The sequence below is a fragment of the Saccostrea echinata genome, unplaced genomic scaffold, assembly GCF_033153115.1.
Source record: "Saccostrea echinata isolate AGI-Se365-2 ecotype Australia unplaced genomic scaffold, CSIRO_AGI_Sech_v1 ptg000001l, whole genome shotgun sequence".
In the NCBI taxonomy this organism is placed as follows: Eukaryota; Metazoa; Mollusca; class Bivalvia; order Ostreida; family Ostreidae; genus Saccostrea; species Saccostrea echinata.
In genome coordinates, this window is record NW_026889750.1 from 31,199,149 (window position 1) to 31,217,211 (window position 18,063).

Here is an 18,063-nt window from a genome sequence, read left to right on the forward strand (position 1 = left end):
GAATAGTTTCTTTAAAATTGAAATTGAAAACTTAAAAATTGGATATAGATGATAAATTCTCACCAAATTATGTATAAGTCCATAAGCTTACATAAAAATATCTTAAATGGTTTCTTTAAAACTAAGCAAAATGCAAATTAAAGAAAAGTAAGGTCAAGGTCACAGGAAAGTGCAAGATGAAAAGATTTTGAAGCAGTTGAATAGCTCTCACTAATTCATATCAGCATATTAAGTTTGATAAAATATCTTGAATGGTTTATTTAAAACTGAGCTAAACAGTAATATAAAAAAAGTGAGGTCAAGGTCAGAGGAAAGGTTGAGGTCAAAAAATGTTGATGCAGTTGAAAAAGCTTACATCAGTATGTATTATCATATGAAGTTTGATAAAAATCTCATGAATGGTTTCTTTAAATCTGAGCTAAACCCAAATTAAAGAAAAGTGAGGTCAAGGTCACAGGAAAGTGCAAGATCAAAAGTTTTTGATGCAGTTGAATAGCTCTCACTAATACATATCAGCAAATTAAGTTTGATAAAAATATCTTGAATGGTTTATTTAAAACTAAGCTAAACACTAATATAAAAAAAAAGTGAGGTCAAGGTCAGGAAAGGCCGAGGTAAAGAAATGTTAATGCAGTTGAAAAGCTTACATCAGTATGTATTAGTATATGAAATTTGATAAAAAAAATATCATGAATGGTTTCTTTAAAACTGAGCTTTACACAAATTTAAGAAAAGTGAGGTCAAGGTCACAGGAAAGGTTAAAGTCAAAAAATATTAATGCAGTTGAATAGCTTACTTCAGTATGTATCAGCATTGAAGTTTGATAACACTATCCTGAATGGTTTATTTAAAACTGAGCTAAAGACTAATTTACAAAAAGTGAGGAAAAGGTCAAAGGAAAAGTCAAGGTCAAAAAAGTGTTGATGCAGTTGATAGCTCTCATCAGTATAAATCAGCATGTGAAGTTTGATAAAAAAAATATCATAAATTGAAAACTGAGCTAAATTCTAATTTAAGAAAGGTGAAGTCAAGGTAAAAAATGTTGATGCAGTTGAAAAGCTAACATCAGTATATATCACCATATGAATTTTGATTACACAATCTTTAATGGTTTCTTAAAAACTGAGCTAACATTAATTTAAGAAAAGTGAGGTCAAGGTCAAAGGAAAGGTCAAGGTCAAAAAATGGTGATGCAGTTGAATAGCTCTTATCAATATCTATCAGCATATGAAGTTTGATACATATATCTTGAATAATTTCTTTGAAACTGAGCTTTGAACTGAGTTAAATGCAAAGTGCAATGGAAGGACAGACAGAAGGACAGCTAGACGAAAGATGGACATGACAAACTCTATATGCCCCAGCCATATTCAGGGTGGGACATGATAAAATGTACAATATACATAATATTACAAACACCTTATAAGTCTTATTATTTATTTCAATAGAGTCTACATGATAAAATATGCCCAGAATTTTTTTTATATGATTAACCGATTAATCAATTGGAGGTCTAAAGGTTAACCGATTGGCAATTCTGTATTCAACTGCCATCCCTAAAAAAAAATCAATCATGATATTTTTGGATGTGAAAATATCAAAATTGCAGCAAAACTGCATGGATTTTCCTTCCCTTCACGAAGAGTGTTATCAAGAAAATATTCCCTGTTATAAGATAGCAAGAGTAAATAAACCATTTTAACACAGACTAAAACTATCAAAGTTTCTCCTAATATGTTGTTAGTATCCATGTTAACTGCCAGTTTTCAATCTCATAATTGCTAAGCTATGATGTTTCACGACAGCTCAACTATGATTGATGTCACAGCCTACAACTCCACATTACAAAAAGACAGAGGCAAATTGAAGAAAATGTAATATCAAATGGGAAATTCAATATTACTTAATTGGATATGGAATTTATTTCATTTGTGAGAAGATATTTTTTTTACATCTTTGCACTCGTGAAAATTAAAAAAAAATTCTGACCCTCTAGTGAAATGAAATCCATACTCAACTGCAAAACATTGAACATTCATTCTTTAAGGGCTTCACATTTACTATATATTTACAGGTCACCACCTAAAAATTCTCACATGGGAGAACATTATAACATAACTTCTGACCAAGATATATCCTGACTTGCCACTGACCTTAAGGGGAAAAAATCAGCTTTGGTTTCTCAGGCACTGCTGCATTAGGCTGAATGTACCACATTGATCAGTTTTATTGACATATTGGATGGGAATAACTAATTTTCTACTTCAAGTTGAAAAAGCACATTGAATTATTTCCCTTTTCATTATAAACTAAATGCAGATAATTCTTGCAAATTACAACCCTGCCTGCAGCAATTTTATTTTGAAATTTTGGGCATGCAAGACGTTCAGATTTTGGGGGCCTGAAGCAACACTTTTCTTAATGTATAAGATTATACCATTTCTGCTTAATTTTTATCAAAATTTTTGGCTGCAAAACTTAATTAAAACAAGAAACCCTCGCTTCCTTTATTTTATTGAGTAACTTATTGATAAATAATTTATTTTTCACATATGTTTTTAAGGTATGTGAAAAGAAAAAAAAAAGCTTCACACATTTCTCTTTCCAAAAGCTCATGGTTAGGCGTATAAGACTGAATGCATTAACCACTAAACTATGAAGTCTTCTTGTCATTGATGTGTGTCAGTGTGATTTAAATAAGTTTGTTGAAGCATACAATTCTTTCAGAAATGTTCAATTTTTAAAAAGAGTGGGTTCAAACTGCATTTTTTTAAAATAAAAAACATTCATACTCAAAAATCAGAAGCATTATAATCCCTGATAAACTGACTTGTAATAGATTAGAGATAAAAAAAAAAAAAAGTAATCTGGTAACATTTTATTGAATGAAATAATAGGCACTGCGATTATTATAACATTAATGTAACAAATATGTTTCAAATTCACAACATTAACTTTTTTGATAAAGTATTACAGTGTATTGTAATATAGTTTTCCCCCTCGTTCAACATGAAGACGACTTTAATGAAAAATTATTTTCCAGAAAGAAAAAAAAAAAAGATCAGCATATAGACAAATCAAAACTCAGTATGATTAAGTACTGTAAGTGATAAAATTCAGCGATACAATGGATTCACAACACAAAACTTGGCTCTAATAACAAAATACGATATTTATAACCACATGATAACCAATGCAACTCATTAACAAGTAACAAATAAATAACTGACAATGAGAGAGTAATGAGATTCATTATAAACATGTGTATACACTGGTGTGTAAGTTTAATTGAAAATTTTAAGAAAACTGTCAAGCAATTCTAAAACTTTTATAATGCAATCATTACAACAAAGGCTGAAAATTCATACTGGTTAAAAAACAATTGTTATCTTTAAAAATCAAGGTGAAGATCTCCATAGACAAAAAATATAATTAAAAAAAAATGCATGCAAAAAAAAGTAATTAAGTAAATTTCATCATATACAGATCATCATCTATCTTCAGTGCTTTGATTCCATTTCTGAATGGAAGGCAGAAGAAAATGGGTCTTACTTTAAAATGGCTTTAAAATATGAGCAATGTAATGTGTATGCATAAGCAAAATATCTATACACCTATGTATTTACACATCGTTTGATACGAAAAGAAGCAGAAATTTCATGCCGATCTGAATTATCTCCCTTAGAAATATTTGCAAGGAATAGCTTGTCTTGGGAAAGTTAACAAAATATCCATCCCTATGTGTGTTCTTTTGTTGTTTTTTTTTTTAACATTCCAAGTTCACCAGACCTGAATCTTTCAAATACAAATTCGAAGTGCGAAAGTTTTTTTTGAAAGTTTCAAGTCTGGAAAATCCACTCAAAACATTTTTTGAAATGGTAGTAGAGTAGTACACATCTATGTTTATCCCAAGAGCAGAATAACAAATTAGTCATAAAATTCTATGTACTGCACATAAATCTTTAAATCATTTAGGTGCTCATTGATTGTTTCTTACTGGTGACTAGATTTGCATAAATTTTCTGTGCTATATGCCTACCCAAAATATGTTCCTCTACAGGAAACATTTCTTCTCAAAACCTTGCAAAATTCTTTTTACCAAAATACCTCTTGGCACATTTGGCTTTGTAAATAAATATGCATTACGTTAAATCTGTTGTTCCCCACAACAGTGACATAAATACCCAAGACCACAATTACATGATGGTCAAATTACCCCTGGATGTCAACAATGCAATACATGTAGACACAGCGATACCTTGGAATTCACAAATATTGCACATTGTATATCAACCACAAAGTTTCCAAGCCATAACAACATTAGATACATTTAATATCCAATCATTTTCAGACAGGGAGTATATAGTGAACTTGCTAGCCAGGAATATTGTGCATTTCCACTATCAAAAATACATCCAAAATCTTCTCTTGGCCTCCTGAACTTGTTCAGTTCACATCAAAATGAAATCATAACACCTTTTCTATGGCACCAAAACTTGCTTCAGAATACTTGACACTTTGGCAGTTTAGTAATAAATAAAGTCTTTTTTCACCTCTTTGAGGAGTTGAATACCTCCTCATCGGACTCATACAATAACATCCATTTTCAGGAGACAAATATCTCCACATCCTCTTGTTTTTGTTTCTGTTTCATTGCTGCCCGTCGGTCTGCCAGCATTTTCTTGCGAGCCTCCTCACGTGCCTTAGCTGCTGCCCTCATTTTTTCTGTTCTTTCTGGAGAAGAATCTGGCGTGTCTTTTGCCTTGGGAGTTTTCCTTCGGGACCCTGGCGTTCCACTAGGCGTGCTTCCGTTACTCAGTGATATACTTCCAGACTTTGGACTTGAATTTACAGAACTTCCTCTTGACTACAAAACAAAAATACATTACATCAATATTATTCATGACAGCATTGCTATACACGATATGTTGTTTTACTTTACTGAATGCTTTATTTTTTTCCTTAAAAATATACATCTAATTTTGAACAAAAACAAGGCCAAAGTTTTTTTTTCAATTGGTTTACGATTCCGCCGACCCTAATTTTCACCAATCATGAAAATAAAAATAATGTCTTTTTCCGAAATATTTTTCCGGATTTTTCTCAGCTAAACTGGTGGGTTTTAAATTTTAGAATGCATCTTAGTCAAATAAGCGCTTATAAATATATGAGCCCTTTAGCAAACATTTAGGTGACCGTAAATAAACACATGTGCAAACCAAAAATGGCGGTTCTGTCATGTAACAAGGTAATTCCTCACTGAAAGCAATGACACACACTTAAAGAACTTTTTTCTGCATGGAAAAGTGAATAAAATCTTGGATGCATGATCCCTTTCTCTAACTGCGATGTCTCAATTGGCTAAATTCATACCGTAATATTGGAGCCCAACCCTGATCGACCTAGCAGACACGGATACACCTATAGATAAAAGGGATTTATCAGTGCCTTCTCATGGGCCGAAATTCGTCCTCATTCCCAATTGAAAATGAGTTCAGTTTTTCCAATTTGGCAGTATTTTTCCCAATTGGTGAACAATGCTTTTATTTTTAATTATCTTTGGAAAAAAGTAAAATTGTCAGATTGTCTGTAATTTTCATCTATTTAACTCATTTAGCAAAGCTACAGTCATAACACATGTTTAAAAACACTGAAAAAACATCGCCAACTTTTAATCCGAATTTCCTCCGTTTTTCTAAAAATGATGATATTGTGTAATTATATAGATTTATTAAGCTATTTCCACCTACTCTATTGATCTGCAAGTGAAGAGGACTTTTAGAAAATGTGTACTTAGTATAATTTTTGCAGGAGGTTTATAATCTCCAGAAACAGATACTATAATGACCTAAATTGAAATCTCATACACACATGTACATGTACTACCCTAAGTTGTAAAAATACTTTATACTCATTGAAGTCCATTTTACCTTTATTAGTCTATTATTCATAATTGATCTTGTATCATGGTATGATGAAGATGGATCATATTTAATTGTCATTTGGTTGCCCAAATTAGAGTTCATGCTGAAATGTTAAATGAATTACCCCTGAATACATGATTTAAGCAACATTTTAAAAAATTTTCCAATTTCATCAAATAGCCGATAATTGTTCCCAATTCCCTAAAAATGATGTTTCCCAAAATCATAGGCTGATAAATCCATGGATAATAGTGAAGCCAATTTAGTGTTGAGAGATACATCTTAGTTGAAGTAAAGCTGACTGGTATTTCACTGGATAAATTCAAATGTGTATAAAACATTTTGTTAATTTATAGAAGTAATTTTAATATACAAATCTTTGCAAATTTGATACTCAATTGAGATCAGAGCCCTCTGAATTACTATAAAGTAAATAATGAGCATTGCCTACTGTGCAGGTACATAACAAAATTTGAAGAAGGACTTGATTGAGAAATTATTGGAACATTAAATTTGATAGCTGCATGATCAAATTATTATAACTTTTATTTCAACGTTAATTACTTTCAATATTGTTAAACAATTAAATTGTATTTTTCTTCAATCTAAATTTAACTTAAATTTGGATCCTTATTTTTAGTTTGTGGGGATACTGAGGTTTATAACACATCACATATCACTGAAGAGCACAAAAAGAAGTTGAACATCATGAACCAAGCACTGATTGATAAACAAAAATCAGAACTAAATGAAAATGACATTCAGTCTAAAGTTAGAAATGAATTAAAATTAAATAAAAAGAGTTATGTGATCTAGACAATAGAACTTAAAAGTACTATTGACATGTATTATTTTCATTAAAATAAACATTACTGGTATTTTAAAATGAAATTGTTGAATCCTAAATTATTTTTATTTTTATTTTTCGACCACCCAATGCATTTTTTGGAGACAGAAAATCGTAAACCAAAAAAAATAAAAACTTTGGCCTTAGCGTATGAAGTTTGATGAGAATATCTTGAATAGTTTCTTTAAAATTGAAATTGAAAACTTAAAAATTGGATATAGATGATAAATTCTCACCAAATTATGTATAAGTCCATAAGCTTACATAAAAATATCTTAAATGGTTTCTTTAAAACTAAGCAAAATGCAAATTAAAGAAAAGTAAGGTCAAGGTCACAGGAAAGTGCAAGATGAAAAGATTTTGAAGCAGTTGAATAGCTCTCACTAATTCATATCAGCATATTAAGTTTGATAAAATATCTTGAATGGTTTATTTAAAACTGAGCTAAACAGTAATATAAAAAAAGTGAGGTCAAGGTCAGAGGAAAGGTTGAGGTCAAAAAATGTTGATGCAGTTGAAAAAGCTTACATCAGTATGTATTATCATATGAAGTTTGATAAAAATCTCATGAATGGTTTCTTTAAATCTGAGCTAAACCCAAATTAAAGAAAAGTGAGGTCAAGGTCACAGGAAAGTGCAAGATCAAAAGTTTTTGATGCAGTTGAATAGCTCTCACTAATACATATCAGCAAATTAAGTTTGATAAAAATATCTTGAATGGTTTATTTAAAACTAAGCTAAACACTAATATAAAAAAAAAGTGAGGTCAAGGTCAGGAAAGGCCGAGGTAAAGAAATGTTAATGCAGTTGAAAAGCTTACATCAGTATGTATTAGTATATGAAATTTGATAAAAAAAATATCATGAATGGTTTCTTTAAAACTGAGCTTTACACAAATTTAAGAAAAGTGAGGTCAAGGTCACAGGAAAGGTTAAAGTCAAAAAATATTAATGCAGTTGAATAGCTTACTTCAGTATGTATCAGCATTGAAGTTTGATAACACTATCCTGAATGGTTTATTTAAAACTGAGCTAAAGACTAATTTACAAAAAGTGAGGAAAAGGTCAAAGGAAAAGTCAAGGTCAAAAAAGTGTTGATGCAGTTGATAGCTCTCATCAGTATAAATCAGCATGTGAAGTTTGATAAAAAAAATATCATAAATTGAAAACTGAGCTAAATTCTAATTTAAGAAAGGTGAAGTCAAGGTAAAAAATGTTGATGCAGTTGAAAAGCTAACATCAGTATATATCACCATATGAATTTTGATTACACAATCTTTAATGGTTTCTTAAAAACTGAGCTAACATTAATTTAAGAAAAGTGAGGTCAAGGTCAAAGGAAAGGTCAAGGTCAAAAAATGGTGATGCAGTTGAATAGCTCTTATCAATATCTATCAGCATATGAAGTTTGATACATATATCTTGAATAATTTCTTTGAAACTGAGCTTTGAACTGAGTTAAATGCAAAGTGCAATGGAAGGACAGACAGAAGGACAGCTAGACGAAAGATGGACATGACAAACTCTATATGCCCCAGCCATATTCAGGGTGGGACATGATAAAATGTACAATATACATAATATTACAAACACCTTATAAGTCTTATTATTTATTTCAATAGAGTCTACATGATAAAATATGCCCAGAATTTTTTTTATATGATTAACCGATTAATCAATTGGAGGTCTAAAGGTTAACCGATTGGCAATTCTGTATTCAACTGCCATCCCTAAAAAAAAATCAATCATGATATTTTTGGATGTGAAAATATCAAAATTGCAGCAAAACTGCATGGATTTTCCTTCCCTTCACGAAGAGTGTTATCAAGAAAATATTCCCTGTTATAAGATAGCAAGAGTAAATAAACCATTTTAACACAGACTAAAACTATCAAAGTTTCTCCTAATATGTTGTTAGTATCCATGTTAACTGCCAGTTTTCAATCTCATAATTGCTAAGCTATGATGTTTCACGACAGCTCAACTATGATTGATGTCACAGCCTACAACTCCACATTACAAAAAGACAGAGGCAAATTGAAGAAAATGTAATATCAAATGGGAAATTCAATATTACTTAATTGGATATGGAATTTATTTCATTTGTGAGAAGATATTTTTTTTACATCTTTGCACTCGTGAAAATTAAAAAAAAATTCTGACCCTCTAGTGAAATGAAATCCATACTCAACTGCAAAACATTGAACATTCATTCTTTAAGGGCTTCACATTTACTATATATTTACAGGTCACCACCTAAAAATTCTCACATGGGAGAACATTATAACATAACTTCTGACCAAGATATATCCTGACTTGCCACTGACCTTAAGGGGAAAAAATCAGCTTTGGTTTCTCAGGCACTGCTGCATTAGGCTGAATGTACCACATTGATCAGTTTTATTGACATATTGGATGGGAATAACTAATTTTCTACTTCAAGTTGAAAAAGCACATTGAATTATTTCCCTTTTCATTATAAACTAAATGCAGATAATTCTTGCAAATTACAACCCTGCCTGCAGCAATTTTATTTTGAAATTTTGGGCATGCAAGACGTTCAGATTTTGGGGGCCTGAAGCAACACTTTTCTTAATGTATAAGATTATACCATTTCTGCTTAATTTTTATCAAAATTTTTGGCTGCAAAACTTAATTAAAACAAGAAACCCTCGCTTCCTTTATTTTATTGAGTAACTTATTGATAAATAATTTATTTTTCACATATGTTTTTAAGGTATGTGAAAAGAAAAAAAAAAGCTTCACACATTTCTCTTTCCAAAAGCTCATGGTTAGGCGTATAAGACTGAATGCATTAACCACTAAACTATGAAGTCTTCTTGTCATTGATGTGTGTCAGTGTGATTTAAATAAGTTTGTTGAAGCATACAATTCTTTCAGAAATGTTCAATTTTTAAAAAGAGTGGGTTCAAACTGCATTTTTTTAAAATAAAAAACATTCATACTCAAAAATCAGAAGCATTATAATCCCTGATAAACTGACTTGTAATAGATTAGAGATAAAAAAAAAAAAAAGTAATCTGGTAACATTTTATTGAATGAAATAATAGGCACTGCGATTATTATAACATTAATGTAACAAATATGTTTCAAATTCACAACATTAACTTTTTTGATAAAGTATTACAGTGTATTGTAATATAGTTTTCCCCCTCGTTCAACATGAAGACGACTTTAATGAAAAATTATTTTCCAGAAAGAAAAAAAAAAAAGATCAGCATATAGACAAATCAAAACTCAGTATGATTAAGTACTGTAAGTGATAAAATTCAGCGATACAATGGATTCACAACACAAAACTTGGCTCTAATAACAAAATACGATATTTATAACCACATGATAACCAATGCAACTCATTAACAAGTAACAAATAAATAACTGACAATGAGAGAGTAATGAGATTCATTATAAACATGTGTATACACTGGTGTGTAAGTTTAATTGAAAATTTTAAGAAAACTGTCAAGCAATTCTAAAACTTTTATAATGCAATCATTACAACAAAGGCTGAAAATTCATACTGGTTAAAAAACAATTGTTATCTTTAAAAATCAAGGTGAAGATCTCCATAGACAAAAAATATAATTAAAAAAAAATGCATGCAAAAAAAAGTAATTAAGTAAATTTCATCATATACAGATCATCATCTATCTTCAGTGCTTTGATTCCATTTCTGAATGGAAGGCAGAAGAAAATGGGTCTTACTTTAAAATGGCTTTAAAATATGAGCAATGTAATGTGTATGCATAAGCAAAATATCTATACACCTATGTATTTACACATCGTTTGATACGAAAAGAAGCAGAAATTTCATGCCGATCTGAATTATCTCCCTTAGAAATATTTGCAAGGAATAGCTTGTCTTGGGAAAGTTAACAAAATATCCATCCCTATGTGTGTTCTTTTGTTGTTTTTTTTTTTAACATTCCAAGTTCACCAGACCTGAATCTTTCAAATACAAATTCGAAGTGCGAAAGTTTTTTTTGAAAGTTTCAAGTCTGGAAAATCCACTCAAAACATTTTTTGAAATGGTAGTAGAGTAGTACACATCTATGTTTATCCCAAGAGCAGAATAACAAATTAGTCATAAAATTCTATGTACTGCACATAAATCTTTAAATCATTTAGGTGCTCATTGATTGTTTCTTACTGGTGACTAGATTTGCATAAATTTTCTGTGCTATATGCCTACCCAAAATATGTTCCTCTACAGGAAACATTTCTTCTCAAAACCTTGCAAAATTCTTTTTACCAAAATACCTCTTGGCACATTTGGCTTTGTAAATAAATATGCATTACGTTAAATCTGTTGTTCCCCACAACAGTGACATAAATACCCAAGACCACAATTACATGATGGTCAAATTACCCCTGGATGTCAACAATGCAATACATGTAGACACAGCGATACCTTGGAATTCACAAATATTGCACATTGTATATCAACCACAAAGTTTCCAAGCCATAACAACATTAGATACATTTAATATCCAATCATTTTCAGACAGGGAGTATATAGTGAACTTGCTAGCCAGGAATATTGTGCATTTCCACTATCAAAAATACATCCAAAATCTTCTCTTGGCCTCCTGAACTTGTTCAGTTCACATCAAAATGAAATCATAACACCTTTTCTATGGCACCAAAACTTGCTTCAGAATACTTGACACTTTGGCAGTTTAGTAATAAATAAAGTCTTTTTTCACCTCTTTGAGGAGTTGAATACCTCCTCATCGGACTCATACAATAACATCCATTTTCAGGAGACAAATATCTCCACATCCTCTTGTTTTTGTTTCTGTTTCATTGCTGCCCGTCGGTCTGCCAGCATTTTCTTGCGAGCCTCCTCACGTGCCTTAGCTGCTGCCCTCATTTTTTCTGTTCTTTCTGGAGAAGAATCTGGCGTGTCTTTTGCCTTGGGAGTTTTCCTTCGGGACCCTGGCGTTCCACTAGGCGTGCTTCCGTTACTCAGTGATATACTTCCAGACTTTGGACTTGAATTTACAGAACTTCCTCTTGACTACAAAACAAAAATACATTACATCAATATTATTCATGACAGCATTGCTATACACGATATGTTGTTTTACTTTACTGAATGCTTTATTTTTTTCCTTAAAAATATACATCTAATTTTGAACAAAAACAAGGCCAAAGTTTTTTTTTCAATTGGTTTACGATTCCGCCGACCCTAATTTTCACCAATCATGAAAATAAAAATAATGTCTTTTTCCGAAATATTTTTCCGGATTTTTCTCAGCTAAACTGGTGGGTTTTAAATTTTAGAATGCATCTTAGTCAAATAAGCGCTTATAAATATATGAGCCCTTTAGCAAACATTTAGGTGACCGTAAATAAACACATGTGCAAACCAAAAATGGCGGTTCTGTCATGTAACAAGGTAATTCCTCACTGAAAGCAATGACACACACTTAAAGAACTTTTTTCTGCATGGAAAAGTGAATAAAATCTTGGATGCATGATCCCTTTCTCTAACTGCGATGTCTCAATTGGCTAAATTCATACCGTAATATTGGAGCCCAACCCTGATCGACCTAGCAGACACGGATACACCTATAGATAAAAGGGATTTATCAGTGCCTTCTCATGGGCCGAAATTCGTCCTCATTCCCAATTGAAAATGAGTTCAGTTTTTCCAATTTGGCAGTATTTTTCCCAATTGGTGAACAATGCTTTTATTTTTAATTATCTTTGGAAAAAAGTAAAATTGTCAGATTGTCTGTAATTTTCATCTATTTAACTCATTTAGCAAAGCTACAGTCATAACACATGTTTAAAAACACTGAAAAAACATCGCCAACTTTTAATCCGAATTTCCTCCGTTTTTCTAAAAATGATGATATTGTGTAATTATATAGATTTATTAAGCTATTTCCACCTACTCTATTGATCTGCAAGTGAAGAGGACTTTTAGAAAATGTGTACTTAGTATAATTTTTGCAGGAGGTTTATAATCTCCAGAAACAGATACTATAATGACCTAAATTGAAATCTCATACACACATGTACATGTACTACCCTAAGTTGTAAAAATACTTTATACTCATTGAAGTCCATTTTACCTTTATTAGTCTATTATTCATAATTGATCTTGTATCATGGTATGATGAAGATGGATCATATTTAATTGTCATTTGGTTGCCCAAATTAGAGTTCATGCTGAAATGTTAAATGAATTACCCCTGAATACATGATTTAAGCAACATTTTAAAAAATTTTCCAATTTCATCAAATAGCCGATAATTGTTCCCAATTCCCTAAAAATGGTGTTTCCCAAAATCATAGGCTGATAAATCCATGGATAATAGTGAAGCCAATTTAGTGTTGAGAGATACATCTTAGTTGAAGTAAAGCTGACTGGTATTTCACTGGATAAATTCAAATGTGTATAAAACATTTTGTTAATTTATAGAAGTAATTTTAATATACAAATCTTTGCAAATTTGATACTCAATTGAGATCAGAGCCCTCTGAATTACTATAAAGTAAATAATGAGCATTGCCTACTGTGCAGGTACATAACAAAATTTGAAGAAGGACTTGATTGAGAAATTATTGGAACATTAAATTTGATAGCTGCATGATCAAATTATTATAACTTTTATTTCAACGTTAATTACTTTCAATATTGTTAAACAATTAAATTGTATTTTTCTTCAATCTAAATTTAACTTAAATTTGGATCCTTATTTTTAGTTTGTGGGGATACTGAGGTTTATAACACATCACATATCACTGAAGAGCACAAAAAGAAGTTGAACATCATGAACCAAGCACTGATTGATAAACAAAAATCAGAACTAAATGAAAATGACATTCAGTCTAAAGTTAGAAATGAATTAAAATTAAATAAAAAGAGTTATGTGATCTAGACAATAGAACTTAAAAGTACTATTGACATGTATTATTTTCATTAAAATAAACATTACTGGTATTTTAAAATGAAATTGTTGAATCCTAAATTATTTTTATTTTTATTTTTCGACCACCCAATGCATTTTTTGGAGACAGAAAATCGTAAACCAAAAAAAATAAAAACTTTGGCCCAATATGATTTATGCTCCATTTTAAACTCTAAAAAATCATCTTTGTTGGAGGTACTCAAAAAATGAAGTATTTCTGTGGAAATCTTTGGGGATAGTATGAAATGGTTTTTACAAATACTAAACATCTTTTTTACAGATATTGTCACATCCATTTCTTTTTCTGTTTTATACACAAAAGGCTTGAAACCTCAAACATAAGTACCTGGAGAAGAGATCTTATGATACATTATGTCTGTAATCAGATTGATACAATTGCTCAGTTAAATTCAGAACTCACCATTGAATTTATATTTAGACACATTTAAATAGGAACAGCATGTACAGGGAGGGAACTTTAAAAGACATTAAAGAGATTTCAGGATTATGTCTGACCTTAATATGTAAATAATACCCTATGCTCAATGTCTGGTTGTGTGTGTCTAAAATAAATGAACATTTTTATGCTGTTGGAGTTTTGATGCACTCTATTAGTGGTTTTATGGTTCCTTTGCGACTATCCATTTCTAATGGTGCAGAAAATCAATAGCTAATTATATTACTGTGACCCAATTTTCTCTTGATCAGATAATCTTCTAATGCTAGATGTTATTAAATAACTATATTGATCCAAATCTAAGTGACTCAAACATTAACAAATGCAGTTTGGTGCAAAGACTTGATATGGATAAAAGATGCCTACAATTAATATCAGAATCATAATAAAAAAAAAAAAACAAAAAAAACAAAATTGCATATCCTTAATATACAGTTAACTTTGGTATCTCAAACACTGATATCTTAAATACCATGGATATGCCGAACTGGTGTGGAAGTCCCAACCACAATTACCCTCAATATATTGAATCCTCAGATATCTTGAAGTTTTTCTAAGTCCCATTAAGTTGGAGATAGCAAGGTTGACAGTATTTTAAAACAAAATTTCAAAAAATAACATGTACAAGCTCTTTAATAATAAAAACATAGGTAATCAGAGATTACAGAGCTCACCTCAACGAATATTGTCTTTAAGTAAGGCAAAGTCCCACACTAAACTAATAATCTAGGAGTGTGCATCCCTAGATGCAACATTTATGCAATTTTGGTCTGATAGGGCTTGCAGTTACTTGGGAGTGGACTTATCTGAAAACTTAAAACTAGTCACTCATTCAGAAAATGTAAGTCAAATCCAGCATCCGAAGTTTTGAGATTGTTCGTCCCTTGATGCATCATCCATGCAAGTTTGGTTCAGATAGGCCTTATAGTTACTTGGAAATGAGATCTGCTCCAAAAACTTTAATCTGGTCACTCATCCGGAAAATATTGGTCAGATCCAGCATCTGAAGCAAGTCCAGTTGTGTGAATCCTAAGATGTATCATCCATGCAAGTTTGGTCAATATAGGGTTTATAGTTACTTGGAAATGACATCTGCTCCAAAAACTTTAACCTGGTCACTCATCCGGAAAATATAGGTCAGATTCAGCATCTGAAGCAAGTTCAGTAGTGTGCATCCTTAAATGTATCATCCATGCAAGTTTGGTCAATATAGGGCTTTTAGTTACTTGGAAATGGGATCTGCTCCAAAAACTTTAACCTGGTCACTCATCCGGAAAATATAGGTCAGATCCAGCATCCGAAGCAAGTCCAGTAGTGTGCATCCTTAAATGTATCATCCATGCAAGTTTGGTCAATATAGGGCTTTTAGTTACTTGGAAATGAGATCTGCTCCAAAAACTTTAACCTGGTCACTCATCCGGAAGATATAGGTCAGATCCAGCATCCGAAGCAAGTCAAGTAGTGTGCATCCTTAGATGTATCATCCATGCAAGTTTGGTCAATATAGGGCTTATAGTTACTTGGAAATGAGATCTACTCCAAAAACCTTAACCTAGTCACTCATCCGGAAAATGTAGGTCAGATCCAGCATCCGAAGCAAGTTCAGTAGTGTGCATCCTTAGATGTATCATCCATGCAAGTTTGGTCAATATAGGGCTTTTAGTTACTTGGAAATGAGATCTGCTCCAAAAACTTTAACCTGCTCCAAAAACTTTAACCTGCTCCAAAAACATTAACCTGGTCATTCTTTAGCTGAAATTGCAGCATCTGAAACCTTGACTGGTACAATGAAACACACTAAAAGCATCCTCCATGCATCTCTGACTAATATAGGCCATAGAAGTACTTGAAAAGAAAACTGCTCCAAAAACCTTAACCTGGGACGCCGACGGTATTACATAAGCTCCCCCAACTTCGTTGAGGTGAGCTAAAAAAATAATAAAAGAAATAAATCCCTTGGCCCAAAGATAATTTTTGTGAGGAAAAATATAAGATATTTATGAAATTTGAGCAGTTTTTATTTGCAGTCCCTCTAGGTGACTTTACTGTATTGTGACCTACATGGACTGCGAGTTCCTTCCATCCATTCTGTCTCATCAGGTCCAGCTCTGCAAAGTGGTCATCGATATTGTCCGCCTGGATCTTAATCATATCCCAGAATCCCTGTAAGTCGGCCCACTTCAACACCTTACCATCTTCAGAAGGATTCTACAACAAATACGTAACAATTCCTAACATTTTCTTCTTAAACTGAGGATAACATTTCTATAATTGTTGCACCAAATTTTTTTTTGCTATTTCCCTTGCACCTAAAAAATTAACTACATCAAAAATAAACAAATAAACTGAGCAAAACACAATCTTCTCTCGTTGCCAAAAAAAAAAAAAGAGACTATTCTGAAAAGCCAATTCAGAGTTTCAAAACAGTGACTTAACACAATAACAAATAAAGAATCTATTCTTGATCATGTGCCCATTTCAACTACATTGAGTGTTAAATGACCTTGAATTAAATTATCTGATTACTGAAGAAAACTGAACTGAATGAAATTTTGTAGCCAGATCTGTCAGAGAAGAGAACATGAATGCTATCTTCTTCCAAGAAGGAATTTTGCTTTTATTATTTCAGGGGAGATCACTCACCATGTGTTCCGCACACAGCTCTCGGAACTGCTTAAACTTCTGGGAGATCAGCAGATTAGCTTTACCCACAGCTGCCCGGATTTTACCTCGCACTGTCAAACAAAAGGGACAGCTGTTAGACATATGTTTAAGTGTAATCTGTCTAAAATATATATAATTTTACATTATATATAATATTCAAATTTCTTATTTGAAGTCTTTGAGATATGGAGCTTGAATGTGTCTGCAAAAGGTCTGAAGTCTGATTTGTCATGTTAACATGAAACATTAACAGGTTGAATGCAAGTTTTAATTATCAATTCAACATGATAAAAGATTATCAGTTTGATCAAAGTACAAAATCTTTAAAATATGATGTTTGTTATCATGAGCAATAGTGAACATAAAAATCACAATTATGTAATCAAAAGTGACATCATCTCACTTAAAAACAGACTCTCAATACATAAGCTTGACATTTCATAAAACAGATCAACTTGTGAATTCCTTGCTCAAGTCTGTTATGGTTTTAAATGACAATGATATAGTTTTTACAATCATGCCATCACTGCTTCTAAAAATACTTGATGTATGAATCACTAAACAGCAGCTCTTTCAGTACAAAAATGATATCATTAAATCCCAGTATATCTGGGCCATATTACAACTGCACTCAAAATGCATCCATTTCTTGTCTGTGAATCACAGTGTGTATCTGTATGTGAGGGGAGAGCTGTAGCAAATCTGTGTGTACAAAAATAGGCTGGGATGGAAAGTAGTGTGTATAACACAGGGTGGGTAGTAAACTACAAACCTGTATGTATATAGAGGGATGTGTGTTGCTGTTATCCTTTACAAAATTTAGAGGTACTGAGTCTAGGACCTTCATCCGAAATAAAAATGCCCAATTCTGTACCAGTAACCTATAACAAATTTAATGAACCCCTCCTCCTCCATGATCCAAGATCATAATAAGAGACTTCCATAAATATGATAAACTACTACACCAGCAGGAATACTGGAGATTTTTAATATGCAAACCTATGGCACAATAACCCTACCAAACACTGGGCTGTGTGGATTTTAAATGTACATACCATCCTCTGGGGTGTTGGGACTCTCTAAGTCTCCCTCTATCTGCCGACAGTGTGACATTAATTGGTCATCCCACTGCTGGGTAAGTCTCAAAAAGTATTCCCCATCCTAAAAATAGATCCAGGAGAGCAATGCACACAGCAGAACAAATTCTCCATCTCTGTCAGATATATGC

The 18,063-nt window shown here is 31.9% G+C and overlaps 1 protein-coding gene across 3 annotated transcripts in view; it reads right to left on the reverse strand.

Moving 5' to 3' along the window:
• Positions 1-9,807: 9,807 nt before the first annotated feature.
• Positions 9,808-18,063, reverse strand: part of LOC133189431 (disks large-associated protein 4-like) — a 28,997-nt gene continuing 20,741 nt past the window's right edge. For all 3 annotated transcript variants that reach the window (XM_061324812.1, XM_061324806.1, XM_061324818.1), the window contains 4 exons: positions 17,891-17,996; positions 16,815-16,906; positions 16,233-16,379; positions 9,808-11,811 (listed from right to left, as the gene is read on the reverse strand). In XM_061324812.1, coding sequence (XP_061180796.1) covers positions 11,551-11,811; positions 16,233-16,379; positions 16,815-16,906; positions 17,891-17,996 — 606 coding nt within the window. In that variant the 3' untranslated portion in view covers positions 9,808-11,550. The remainder of the gene's footprint in view (positions 11,812-16,232; positions 16,380-16,814; positions 16,907-17,890; positions 17,997-18,063) is intronic.